Raw genomic sequence first — 12470 nt, forward strand, 5'->3', positions numbered from 1 at the left:
CGGCCCAGACAGCCACAGCCCCTTACCCCCACCCCAGCAGGAAAGCCTCTGTTGGGCTGGAGTCAGGGCCAGACAGTTGTAGAGGTTGAGCCTATCCCCAATCCCATATGTTCCCAGGTCTTCCCTCCCCCCAGGCTGCATGGGGGGGGTCACAGGAATCCCAGGGAGTCAGGCCACATTCTCTGTGCACACACTTTACTAAACAGACAAGCCCTGGTGGGGGTACAGGCTGGGCCCCACCTCCCTTCCAGCAGGAGAAGGGGAACAGGCTGCCCCTGGAGGGGGACGCTGGGCCTGGGGAGGTGCTGGGTAGAGCCCAGCAGCAGATTCAGGCAACACCCCTGACTGAGGGTCAGAAGGCAGCATCTCTCCCCATGGCCAAGGAAATGCTGCGAAGGCCACCCCAGCTGGATTGCTGGAGGCAGCCCAGGGCCCTGGGGAAGGTGAAGTACTCGTACCACCTTCCCCTCCCCAGCCAAGTGGAGCTCTGTGGTGGGCAGGAGGGAAGGGGCAGGCTGCTGTGTCCTGCCCAGGCCCAAGGCTGGCGGAGTTCCTAGCAGCAGGGCAGGTGCCCAGCGTGGTGCTGAAGCAGACAGCATATGCCAGCCTGGCACTGGTGGCAGGACTTAGCCCCACAGGGCTGGTTTTGCTTTTAACCTAAAATTCCATTTTAAAAGCAATGCTGTGAGTCCATCCCTGGGGCAGGTCAGCAGCTGCCCGTAGGCCTTGTGCGTGTACACCCCCCTACGCACACCAGTCCCTGTGGGTACAGAGCTGTGCAGGGCTCAGATCCGTGTGGTGTCCTGGCCACTTGGTGCTGACTGCAGCCCCTCCAGCTGGTCAAGTATGTGGGAGACGTGGGGCCGCTCCTGAGGGCTCACTGCCATCATGGAGGAGAGCAGGTGCTCCAGGACAGCGGAATACCTGCAAGAGGCACAGCAGGTCTGTGAGGCTGGGCCCCTGTGCAGGGGGTGAGCACAGAGCAGACCCTCCCCTCCCCTGTTCCTCACCTGCTGCTGGGGGGCACGCGGAGCTGGTTCTGCACAGCCAGAGCCACGCTGTCGCCCTTCTGGAAGATGAGGTCATAGGGGCCCTCGCCGAACATCATGCAGTACAGCACGCAGCCTAGGGACTGAACCAGGCCAGGTCAGCCACTCCCCTGAGTTCCCCCCTAGCCAGCACAGAGAGGGAGGGGAGAGAAGCTGCCCCGGGACAGGGGGATGCCAAGGGGTTCCTTACCCAGATGTCTGTTTGCTCGTCGATAACGCAGTGACTCTGCACCGTGAAGAGCTCAGGTGCCCGGTAGGAGATTGTGCAGCGCTGAGCCGCCCAGTCCTAGGAAGGGCGGAGCACAGGGTGAGCCCCGCACCAGGACCCCGGGGGCTGGCAGGACAAGACGAGCCATTTTCCACAGGGACTGAGCCAGGCTGGGGAGGGGCTATTCTCAGTCACTGCTCAGAGCTCGCCTTGTGCCCAGCTCTCAGCAGTGGGGGGCAGGGGCTGTTCAGGGGTAGCAGGGCAGGAGGCCTGTGACTGGTGTGGGACAGGGTTACACAGGGCCTCCTCCCCAGGAGAGCCCCAGCTGATGAGAGAAACATTCCCAGGACCTCTAAGACCCCACCAGCTGATCCCAGCCCTCCCCCAGGGAGGGGCTGCAGAACCCTGCACCCCTTGGGCAGAGAGCCTCATACCTGCACAGCCATGGCTTCCCGGGAGCCCTTGACCTCAATGCGGGCCCGGTTCATGGAGCCCAGGTCCATCAGCACTGGCTGCTCCTTGTCATCCAGCAGCACATTGGTGGGCTTCAGGTCTCTGTGGGGACCAAGAGACAGCAAGTTCCCTGCAGCTTCCCAGGCCCTAGAGAGGGCACAGAGCCTTCCCCCACCAGTCCAGTGCTGATGCCCCACTCTGACCCACACCCATGGGTCCAGTGTTGATGCCCCCACTTTGACCCATCCCCCACCAGTCCAGTGCTGGTGCTCCAGCTCTGCATGTGAGGATCTCGTGCCCGGTTGCCCACTGCGAGTGCTCCTGCAGTCGTGAGGGGGACAGGTCTGGTGGCCAAGGGCACTAGCCCGTGGCTGGGCTCACCTGTGTGCATAGCCCTTGGCATGAATGGCCTGCAGCCCTCGGCAGATGCCAAGGAGAATGGGGACAATCCGCTCCTCAGCCAGGAAGATGCCTTTGTCTCGCAGAGCTTCCACCTCGCTCCACAGGGTCCCTCTCTGGCAAGCAAACAGGCGGCCGGTTAGTGGGACACTCCCTGCAGGGCACTGGCAGAGGGGGCATAGAAAGCACCTTCCCCAGCTGCCTAGCCTGCCAGCACTGGCCCACACTGGGGGATAAGCCATGAAGGGCTTCCTGCGCCAGCTCCTAGTAAGAGCCCTCTGCTAACAGCTCCCAAGATTTCTCAGATAAGTGACAGCAGGTGGAGGGGGGGAGCAGAGACAGCTTTGGAGAGTGACAAACTACAGCATCCTGGCCCAGGCCTCGTTTCCCAGCAAGCAGCTGCTCTAAGCTATGGGCCCCACCTCATCAGCAGGGACAGTGATGCTGCACACAGACACCAGTCATCTGTGGAACTCACTGCCACAAGAGACCAGGGGGGCCCCAGGGCTCTGCCAAATTCAGCAGGGGCTGGAGGGGTGTCTGGACAGCATGGACCCCTTTCTAAAGGCTATTTGCCCCAACTCAGGACCCCCACTGCAGCCACCTGGGAGTTTTAAACTTTCCTCTGCAGCTGCTGGGCCCAGGCCCTGCCCAAGCCAGGATTCTGCTGGCTGGGCGGTTCCAGTCCCCAGCTCACAGCCCTGGCTGTGTGAGGCCCAGTGCAGACCCTCACACCGGTGGCTCTGACCCAGGTGCAGAGCAGGGCTGGAGTAACAGCTGCCTGGAGGGACAGTAACCACCCTCCTCCTCCCCCACACTGCCCCAGGCTGCATCTCCTACTCCCTTTGCCATTGGCCTAGAGTGCTGGCCCCCAAGACTGCCCCTCCCAGGATGCATTGCTGCACTGGGCTCCAAGGCCAGCTGCAATCTGACCCCTTGGCTACAAACAGAGCCTGGCACCAGGCACGGTGCCCCTGGGGCAGGGGGATGAGCACCTCCGGCCGTGTCATGGCTCCCCTGGGAGGGAGGGTGGCCTCACCCTGAGAAAGGGCAACAGCAGCCAGGCCTCGTGCTTGGGCCCTTTCTCTACCATGCAGTGGGCCTCGAGCCGCAGGATGTTGGGGTGCTCGAAGAGGCCGTGCATTTCCACCTCGTGCAGGGCTTCCCGGCAGTCCTCCTTGTCATGGCACAGGATGCGTTTCAGGGCATAGAAACGGCCGTCCTGCAGCCCCTCCACCAAGTCCACGTAGCTGAAGCCTCTGAGGGGCAGAGAAGTGTGAGTGGGGCAGGAGCAGCTCCCAACACCCCAGAGCAGGGGGGCAGAGACATCATCAAAATGGCAGATGAAATTCAATGTTGGTAAATGCAAAGTAATGGGGGAAAACATAATCCCACTTCTACCTACAAAATGATGGGTCTAAATTAGCTGTTACCACTGGAGAGAGATCTTGGAGTCACTGTGGAGAGTTCTCTGAAATCATCCACTCAATGGGCAGCAGCCGTCAAAAAAGCGAACAGAATGAACAGAATCATTAAGAAAGGGAGAAAGAATAGGACAGAAAATATCCTATTGCCTCTCTATAAATCCCTGGTACGCCCACACCTTGAATACTGCGTGCAGATGTGGTCACTGCATCTCAGAAAAGATAAATTGGAAAAGGATCAGAAAAGGGCAACAAAAATGATGAGGGGGATGGAACGGCGGCCGTATGAGGAGAGATTAATAAAACTGGGACTTTTCAGCTTGGAAAGAGACGATTAAGGGGGGGATCTGATTGAGGCCTATAAAATCACCACTGATGTGGAGAGAGTGACTAAGGAAGCGTCATTTACTCCTTCCCATAACACAAGAACTAGGAGTCACCAAATGTAATTAATAGGCAGCAGGTTTCAAACAAACAAACAAACAAACAAACAAAAGGAAGTATTTTGTCATACAACGCCCAACACCCTTCACCAGACTATAACTGGGTTCAAAAAAGAACTAGATACGTTCCTGGAGGACAGATCCCTCAATGGCCATTAGCCAGGATGGGCAGGGACGGTGTCCCTCGCCCCTGTTTGCCAGAAGCCGGGAATGGGGGCCAGGGGATGGATCACTGGGCGATTCCCTGTTCGGTTCATTCCCTCTGGGGCACCTGGCCGCGGTCAGAGGACAGGACACCGGGCTAGACAGACCTTTGGTCTGACCCAGTCTGGCCGCTCTGATGTTATCTCCAGGGGTCCCTGCGCCTCTCCCGGGAGCAGGACAGGCTGCTGAGGGGAGGGCGACATGCCAGAGATAACCAGGCCTAGAGACAGAGCCCCTCCCGCCCAGCAGCACGGCAAGCGGGCACACCATCACCCACTGCTCCAGCCCCGCTCCTCTCCCATCCGCCTCAGCGCCCAGGCTCCACGGGGCCCCACTCGGCTCCGTGCCGCCTACCCATGGGCAGCCTCCCCTGGGGCCCAGCGCCCCACGCTGTCAGGGGGCCTGTTCCGAGCGGAGAGCTATTGCACCGGCCGCGCCGCGGGGCCAGGACCCGGCCTCGCCGCCCGCACACCGGAACACAGCGAGGGGGCCGGGGTCCCGCACAGGCGAGCCCGCAGCCGCTCCCGTCCCGCGGGGCTGGCCCCGGCTCCCCAGGCCGCGACTGGCCCCGGCTCCCCAGGCCGCGACTGGCCCCCGGGCTCACGGCACCAGGAGCGGGGCCGAGCCCCGCGGGACGGGAGCGGCTGGGAGGCCCCGGGCTGGGAGGCGGGCGTGTGTGCCCAGGCCCCGGGGAGGGCTGAACCCCCGCCGCCGGGGGGGCCCCCTCGCCAGAAACGCACCAGGCCCCGGGACACTCTGGGGCCCGGAGAGCAGCAGCCAGCGCCGCCCCCCGGGCCGACACCCGCGGCCAACTCAGGGACGGGTTCCTGCGGACGCGTCCCCCATGGCACCTTCCTGCCTCAGTTTCCCCGGCTGTACAGTGGGGGAGGGGGAATGACACCGACCCTCCCGCCCCAGGCAGCACCAGTGGGGGGGGGGGGGAGCGGAGGCGTCTCAGGAACCGGCCGCTGCTAGAGCCCCCCCCGCGCGCACCCCCCTCCCCCGCCTCAGGCCGGCCCCCCCCGCGCTCCCCCCCCCCGCCCGCGCTCCCCCCTCCCCCGCCTCAGGCCGGCCCCCCCCGCGCTCACCCCCCCCGCGCTCGCGCTCCCCCCTCCCCCGCCTCAGGCCGGCCCCCCCCGCGCTCACCCCTCCCCCGCCTCGGCCCCTCCCGGCCCGCGCTCGCCCCCCCCCAGCTCGCCCCCCCCCGCGCTCGCGCTCGCCCCCCCCAGCTCGCCCCCCCCCGCGCTCGCGCTCACCCCTCCCCCAGGCGCTGCAGCAGCAGGTAGCGCTGCCCCTCGATGCTGAGGCTGCCCCGCGCGCAGGCGCACAGCGCGTGGCCCATCGCCCGTCCCGGGCCCGGCGCTGGCGGCGGCTGGGCGGGGGCGGGACCCGGACCCCGGCGGGGACGTCATGACCCGCGAGCCCCGCCCCTTCCCGGCCGGCGCCTGGGCCGGAACTGCCGCCACGTCATCACCCTGCGCCGGCAGCCGCGGGGAGGAGAAGGGGCGGGGCTGTGGGGAACTGGGAGGGGGAGGGGCTGTGGGGGAGGGGTGGAGGAGAGGGGAAGGGGCGGGGCAGAGGGGTTGTAGGGGGGAGGGGAAGGGAGGGGAGGGGTGGAGGAGAGGGGAAGGGGCGGGGCAGAGGGGTTGTAGGGGGGAGGGGAAGGGGCAGGGCAGAGGGGCTGTGGGGGAGGGGTGGAGGAGAGGGGAAGGGGCGGGGCAGAGGGGCTGTGGGGGAGAGGAGGGGAAGGGGCGGGGCAGGGGGTTGAGGGGAGCGGTGGAGGAGAGGGGAAGGGGAGGGGAGGGGTGGAGGAGAGGGGAAGGGGCGGGGCAGAGGGGTTGAGGGGTGGGGTGGAGGAGAGGAGAAGGGGAGGGGAAGGGGCGGGGCAGAGGGGTTGTAGGGGGGAGGGGAAGGGGCAGGGCAGAGGGGCTGTGGGGGAGGGGTGGAGGAGAGGGGAAGGGGCGGGGCAGAGGGGCTGTGGGGGAGAGGAGGGGAAGGGGCGGGGCAGGGGGTTGAGGGGAGGGGTGGAGGAGAGGAGAAGGGGAGGGGCAGAGGGGTTGTGGGGGGAGGGGAAGGGGCAGGGGCAACAACCTTTGGCCCGTGGCCTGTCAGGGTAATCCGCTGGCGGGCCACAGAGTTTATTTACCTGACAGGCCGTGTGTCAAAAGTTGTTGCTGACCCCATTTTTTTCAAAAATATATAATTGGATTTATTTTTGCAGGGCCAGGGCCCCCCTTAGCCTGAGGCCCTGGGCTGCAGCCCCTAAAGCCCCTGCATTAATCCAGCCTGATGTCAGTGTCCTCACAGAGACCAACATCTTCAGTGTTGAGGCCCTGACTAGCCAGCACCATCTGAGTTGGAGCGGGCCCTGCATGCGCACGCCTGATGTGCGCTTACCAGAACAACGGCTGTATGCCCAGCTCACCAAAGGAGAAGGGAAACGAGGAGGCCCAAAAAACCGCTATAAAGACATCCAGAAGATAAACTTCAAGAGACGTGACACCACATACTGGGAGACAGCAGCCCAGGAGAGGAGTAACTGGCAAAGGAGGGAGGGAGGGAACGTCCACCTTTGAGGAAAATCACCTTGCCCTGGTCATGCCAGAAAAATGCCAGAAAAGAAAGGAAAGACAACAGTCACACAGCAATCACGGCCCGACCCTGTCTTCTAACACCACCTGCAGTGTCTGCCGACGAGCCTGCGGCCCAGGGATTGGACTCCTCAGTCCCCAAAGGACCCATGAAAAATAAAACCTGAGACAGAGACCCTCCTCGACCTCGAGGGATTGCTGACGACCATCCACCCCCTCTCTTCCACAACCCCTGGAGTCCCTCCCAGTCCCAGGTGTTCTTATAGTTAATGAAAAGGAGGCAGAGGGGATGCAGAAACCCTCCCTGTCTGCCTTTGGCTCCAAACACCAGAGAGGCCTTTCGGGGAGGTGGGTGTTAGCCCTTTTGAATTCACAAAAAGAAAAGGAGTACTTGTGGCACCTTAGAGACGAACCAATTTATTTGAGCATGAGCTTTCGTGAGCCACAGCTCACTTCATCAGATGTGTACCGTGGAAACTGCAGCAGACTTTATATACACACAGAGAATATGAAACAATACCTCCTCCCACCCCACTGTCCTGCTGGTAATAGCTTATCTAAAGTGATCAACAGGTGGGCCATTTCCAGCACAAATCCAGGTTTTCTCACCCTCCACCCCCCCACACAAATTCACTCTCCTGCTGGTGCTAGCCCATCCAAAGTGACAACTCTTTACATAATCAAGTCGGGCTATTTCCTGCATAGATCCAGGTTTTCTCACTTCCCCCTAGCACAAATCCAGGTTTTCTCACCCTCCACCCCCCCACACAAATTCACTCTCCTGCTGGTGATAGCCCATCCAAAGTGACAACTCTTTACACAATGTGCATGATAATCAAGTTGGGCTATTTCCTGCACAAATCCAGGTTTTCTCACATTCCCCCCACCCCCATACACACACAAACTCACTCTCCTGCTGGTAATAGCTCATCCAAACTGACCACTCTCCAAGTTTAAATCCAAGTTAAACCAGAACATCTGGGGGGGGGGGGGGGGGAGGAAAAAACAAGAGGAAACAGGCTACCTTGCATAATGACTTAGCCACTCCCAGTCTCTATTTAAGCCTAAATTAATAGTATCCAATTTGCAAATTGATGGCATATATCACATTGGTGGATGTGCAGGTGAAGGAGCCTCTGATAGTGTGGCTGATGTGATTAGGCCCTGTGATGGTTGTTGTTAACAACGATCAACCTTGGGTTCTTTCTGTTTGTCTCCTGGTTTCTGAGTCATTGTGTGTGGGGAGCGGGGGCATGTTTCTAAGCTTTTCTCCCCATTCAGGAGGGCTAGAAACATACTTATTTTTCAAATGGAAGCTGAGATTCTCCCATCATCACCTGACAAATTAGAGGATTGGGCGAAAAGAAATCTGATGATATTCACCAAGGACAAATGCAGAGTCCTGCACTTAGGAGGGAAGAATCCCATGCACCGCTACAGACTAGGGACCGAATGGCTCGGCAGCAGTGCTGCAGAAAAGGACCTAGGGGTTACAGTGGACGAGAAGCTGGATATGAGTCAACAGTGTGCCCTTGTTGCCAAGAAGGCTAACGCATTTTGGGCTGTATAAGTAGGGGCATTGCCAGCAGATCGAGGGACGTGATCATTACCCTCTATTCGGCACTGGTGAGGCCTCATCTGGAGTACTGTGTCCAGTTTTGGGCCCCTCACTACAAGAAGGATGTGGAAAAATTGGAAAGCGTCCAGCGGAGGGCAACAAAAATGATTTGGGGGCTGGAGCACATGACTTATGAGGAGAAGCTGAGGGGACTGGGATTATTTAGTCTGCAGAAGAGAAGAATGAGGGGGGATTTGATAGCTGCTTTCAACACCTGAAAGGGGGTTCCAAAGAGGATGGATCTAGACTGTTCTCAGTGGTGGGAGATGACAGAATGAGGAGCAATGGTCTCAAGTTGCAGTGGGGAGGTCTAGGTTGGATATTAGGAAACACTGTTTCACGAGGAGGGTGGTGAAGCACTGGAATGGGTTCCCTCGGGAGGTGGTAGAATCTCCATCCTTAGAGGTTTTTAAGGCCCAGCTTGACAAAGCCCTGGCTGGGGTGATTTAGTTGGGGTTGGTCCTGCTTTGAGCAGGGGGTTGGACTAGAACCTCCTGAGGTCCCTTCCAGCCCTGATAGTCTGTGATTCTATGACTCTGAGAGTTGGGGCTTTACGAAAAACATGGACTGTCGCAAGACTCCTGCTAAAATCAGGAGAGTTGGCAGCCTGCAAGTGTCACCTCCTGCCCAGAGGAGCTCGGGGGACTCGTCGAAGCCAGCTAGTGAGAGCGGATGGCACCACAGGCCCCAGCGTTGAACCCTCTGTGTGAATACGGCGGCACCTGTCAGGCCTGCGGCACCCAAAGGACCTGGCTCTCACATGAGCTCCCATTAGTGAGAAAGGAATTACACCCGCCTGTGCCGGGGAGGTCCTGAGAGCCCCGCCGGGGCTGCTCGTGTGCGGACGGGCCTGTCCCAGGAGAGCTGGGATTCTCCTCTCCACACTGGGGATGGCCACAGCCCCAGGTGCCTATTTCAGCCAGGCTCCGCTCTTGCCCCGCATGGCGCTGCAGCCAGTGGCCTTCTGAACATCACCAACTGGCTGCTTTCAGCGGCATCGTGCCGCTGCCCGTTCCGGCTCTGCACCCGCACTGCCCTGGCTGGGCAGAGAGCTGTTTGCTGATGGAGGGGGAGGGGGAAGGGGGGGTGGGCAGCAGCCTGGCTCTGCACAATCAGGGCCGTGCGTCAGCCCAAGGTGCTCTCCCGCGGGTGGCCCTATGTGGGGAGCCACTCTCTGCTGTGGCTTCGTGACGGCAAGGCCAGGAGGGGGCAGCTGCCGGGAGGGGTGTGAAGGGTGGGCTACCGGGATGCAAGGAGAATGCCTGTTGCGTCAACATTCAGCATCTCTGGTCTCTGCTCCAGAAGGACCCTGCTCCCCCACCCCCTTCCCGTCCCTTACAGTTCAGTGAGCAGCTGGCCTGTGCTTCACCGCAGGGCAGACCCCTCACAGTGGCCGCGTGCCCCACTCTGGCTGCGCATGTCTCCTGAAGGGCGCGTAAATTCGGTCTGGAGCCCCAGCCTTTTGCCAGCCTGCCCCGAGGCGCTGGGGCCCTGGAAGCAGAATGGTGGGTTACTTGCTGGTGAGAGCCAGCTCTCGCGGCCGGTCTTGGCGCCGTGGTTTAACCGCGTCCCAGACAGCAGCAGGTTCCAGGCAAACGGCGCAGGAGCGAAGAAGGGCGAGGCTGGCAGAGCGGGCAGTCCCGGCCATGGGCCCCGCCGGCGATCGGCGCTGCGGTAGCATCCGCACACCCACCAGGAGCGCGTTGTGCCCGGTGGCCAGCTGCCCCCTGGCCTTGCCGCGGAGCCAGTCGCTACTTTCCAAAGGGAGCAAGAGGGAGGGGAGGGGAGGGGGAGGGAGCAAAGGGGGGCAGAGACGGGCACAGAGCAATGTCCTGGGGGGATGGGAAGCTGCCCCGGCTGCGCCCTCATTGTGAGCTGTCATGGAACATGGTGATGTCCTGCTCTGGGGGGCGCCGGGGCCAAGGCAGCGGGCAGCGTCCAGTGGAGTCGTGGGCCTCCCGCTCTCCAGGGAGCTGGCCTCGACCTGGTGATAACGGGGCAGCTCAGCTGGCCAAGGGGCTGCCCTGCCCCAGCCGCTGGGACACAGGACTCCAGCGAGGGCAGCTGGGCTTCACCGGGCACTGCCCCAGAGGGACGAGTGTGCCTAGCGGGCACTGCCTGTGGCTGGCACCCGGTCAGCAGCCCTGCTCCTTGGGACTGTCCCGGGGGATGCCCAGCAGAGGGAGCCCCCTCCCCGTCTGCCCCCAGCACAGACCCCCCTAGAGATCGCTGCTCCCCTGTCCCCCCGTCTGCCCCCAGCACAGACCCCCCCTAGAAATCGCAGCTCCCCAGGGTCCCCGTCTGCCCCCAGCACAGACCCCCCCAAGATCACTGCTCCCCTGTCCCCCCATCTGCCCCCAGCACAGATACCCCCCTCCGAGATCTCTGCTCCCCTGGGCTCCCGTCTGCCCCCAGCACAGACCCCCCCTCACAAAATCGCTGCTCCCCTGGGCCCCCCGTCTGCCCCCAGAACAGACACCCTCCCGCAAGATCACTGCTCTTCTGGCCCCCTATCTTCCCCCAGCACAGACCCCTCCCCAGAGATCTCTGCTCCCCTAGGCCCCCCATTAACCCCCAGCACAGACCCCCCTAGAGATTGCTGCTCCCCTGTCCCTCCCCATCTGCCCCCAGCACAGACCCCCCTAGAAATCGCTGCTCCCTGGGGGCCCCATCTGCCCCCAGCACAGACCCTCCTCCCCAAAGATCGCTGCTCCCCGGGCCCCTGTCTGCCCCCAGCACAGACCCCCCCGAAGATTGCTGCTCCCCTGGGCCCCCCGTCTGCCCCCAGCACAGGCCCCACCCCCAGAGATCAGGCGGGAGGGATAGCTTAGTGGTTTGAGCATTGGCCTGCTAAACCCAGGGTTGTGAGTTCAATCCCTGAGGGGGCCATTTAGGGATCTGGGGCAAAAATTGGGGATTGGTCCTGCTTTGAGCAGGGGGTGGGACTAGATGACCTCCTGAGGTCCCTTCCAACCCTGAGATTCTATGATCCCTGGGCCCCCGTCTGCCACCAGCACAGATCCCCACCTCCCCCCAGAGATCTCTGCTCCCCTGGGCCTCCCATTAACCCCCAGCACTGACTCCCTAGAGATTGCTACTCCCCTGGGCCCCCGTCTGCCCCCAGCACAGACCCCCCCAGAGATCTCTGCTCCCCTGGGCCCCCCCATTAGCCCCCAGCGCAGACCCTGATGCTGGGTCCCTTCCCTCGGGTGGAGTCACCGGGGGCCCTGGGGCCGCAGCTGCGGGCCGGGGTCCCCGGCTCTCCTGGCTCTGGCCTGGCCAGTGCCGTGCGCAGAGGGGACCCTCGGGCGCTGTCCGCACTGCGGGGTCGCTGGCGGCAGAGCTCCCAGCGGTGCCTGGGCCGAGCCCGGCTCCGTCCGCACGCGCAGGGCACGGCCCCAGCTGCTCAGTGACTGCCCCGGCTGCGGGTACGAGCGCCCGGCTGAGCCCAGCGGCCTGGCTCTGGTGCGGTGCGAGGACAAGGAGCGGCCAGGGGCTGCCCCCGGGGAGGCCTCTCGCCCAGTGGCTCTCAGCCCGGGGTGCACGGGGGGGACACCAACGGGTCTGTTCTGGGGGGACACCAACCCCGCTGGGGATTTGCCGAGTTTCACGGCAGGCTCCAGACAAGCCCTAGCGAAGTCGGTGCAAACGGACCCTTCCTGCCGCCAGCGACCGGGTCGCAGGGCTCTGGGTAGGACGGACCCCCGGCCACGGGAGGACCATGGCCCGCTTCCAGTCGATTCCTTGCCCCGGGGCACCGAGAGCGGGGCCGGGGCACTGGGGTCCTCGTGTCTGGTTTTGTCAGCAAGTCGTTTCTAAGTGAGGCGAAACGTGGGGTCCGCAAGACACAGCCGGCCCCTGCCAGGGGGCCAGGGTCTGGCCAGGCTGAGAGTCGGGGCGCTGGGCCCGGCTGGCACGGGGGGGGGGCTGGTGTGGGGTCCAGGCTCGTGGGGGTGCGATGCTGGGGCTGGGGCGCTGCACAGAGCCCAGGACGGGGGAGCTCGGGGGGGGGGGCGCTCCCTTTGCCCCACCCCGTGGGGCTGGTGTCCCTGGGAAGGGGCCTGTCTAGGGCCGGGAGGGG

The 12470-nt window shown here is 62.7% G+C and overlaps 1 protein-coding gene across 2 annotated transcripts; it reads right to left on the bottom strand.

Annotated features, from left to right (window-relative positions):
- Positions 1-178: 178 nt before the first annotated feature.
- Positions 179-5628, bottom strand: STK16 (serine/threonine kinase 16). Of its 2 annotated transcripts, XM_048868787.2 has the most exons (7): positions 5437-5623; positions 3149-3368; positions 2092-2225; positions 1692-1812; positions 1240-1335; positions 1011-1132; positions 179-924 (listed from the first exon to the last, which is right to left on the bottom strand). In XM_048868787.2, the coding sequence occupies exons 1-7, from the start codon at positions 5520-5522 to the stop codon at positions 786-788; spliced, it is 918 nt and encodes a 305-aa protein (XP_048724744.2). In that variant the 5' UTR covers positions 5523-5623; the 3' UTR covers positions 179-785. The 2 variants fall into 2 exon arrangements, with proteins under 2 accessions (XP_048724744.2, XP_048724745.2); XM_048868788.2 differs by lacking the exon at positions 1240-1335 and having other exon boundaries at positions 5437-5628.
- Positions 5629-12470: the final 6842 nt, after the last annotated feature.

Source organism: Caretta caretta, chromosome 11, assembly GCF_965140235.1.
Source record: "Caretta caretta isolate rCarCar2 chromosome 11, rCarCar1.hap1, whole genome shotgun sequence".
Taxonomy (NCBI): Eukaryota; Metazoa; Chordata; order Testudines; family Cheloniidae; genus Caretta; species Caretta caretta.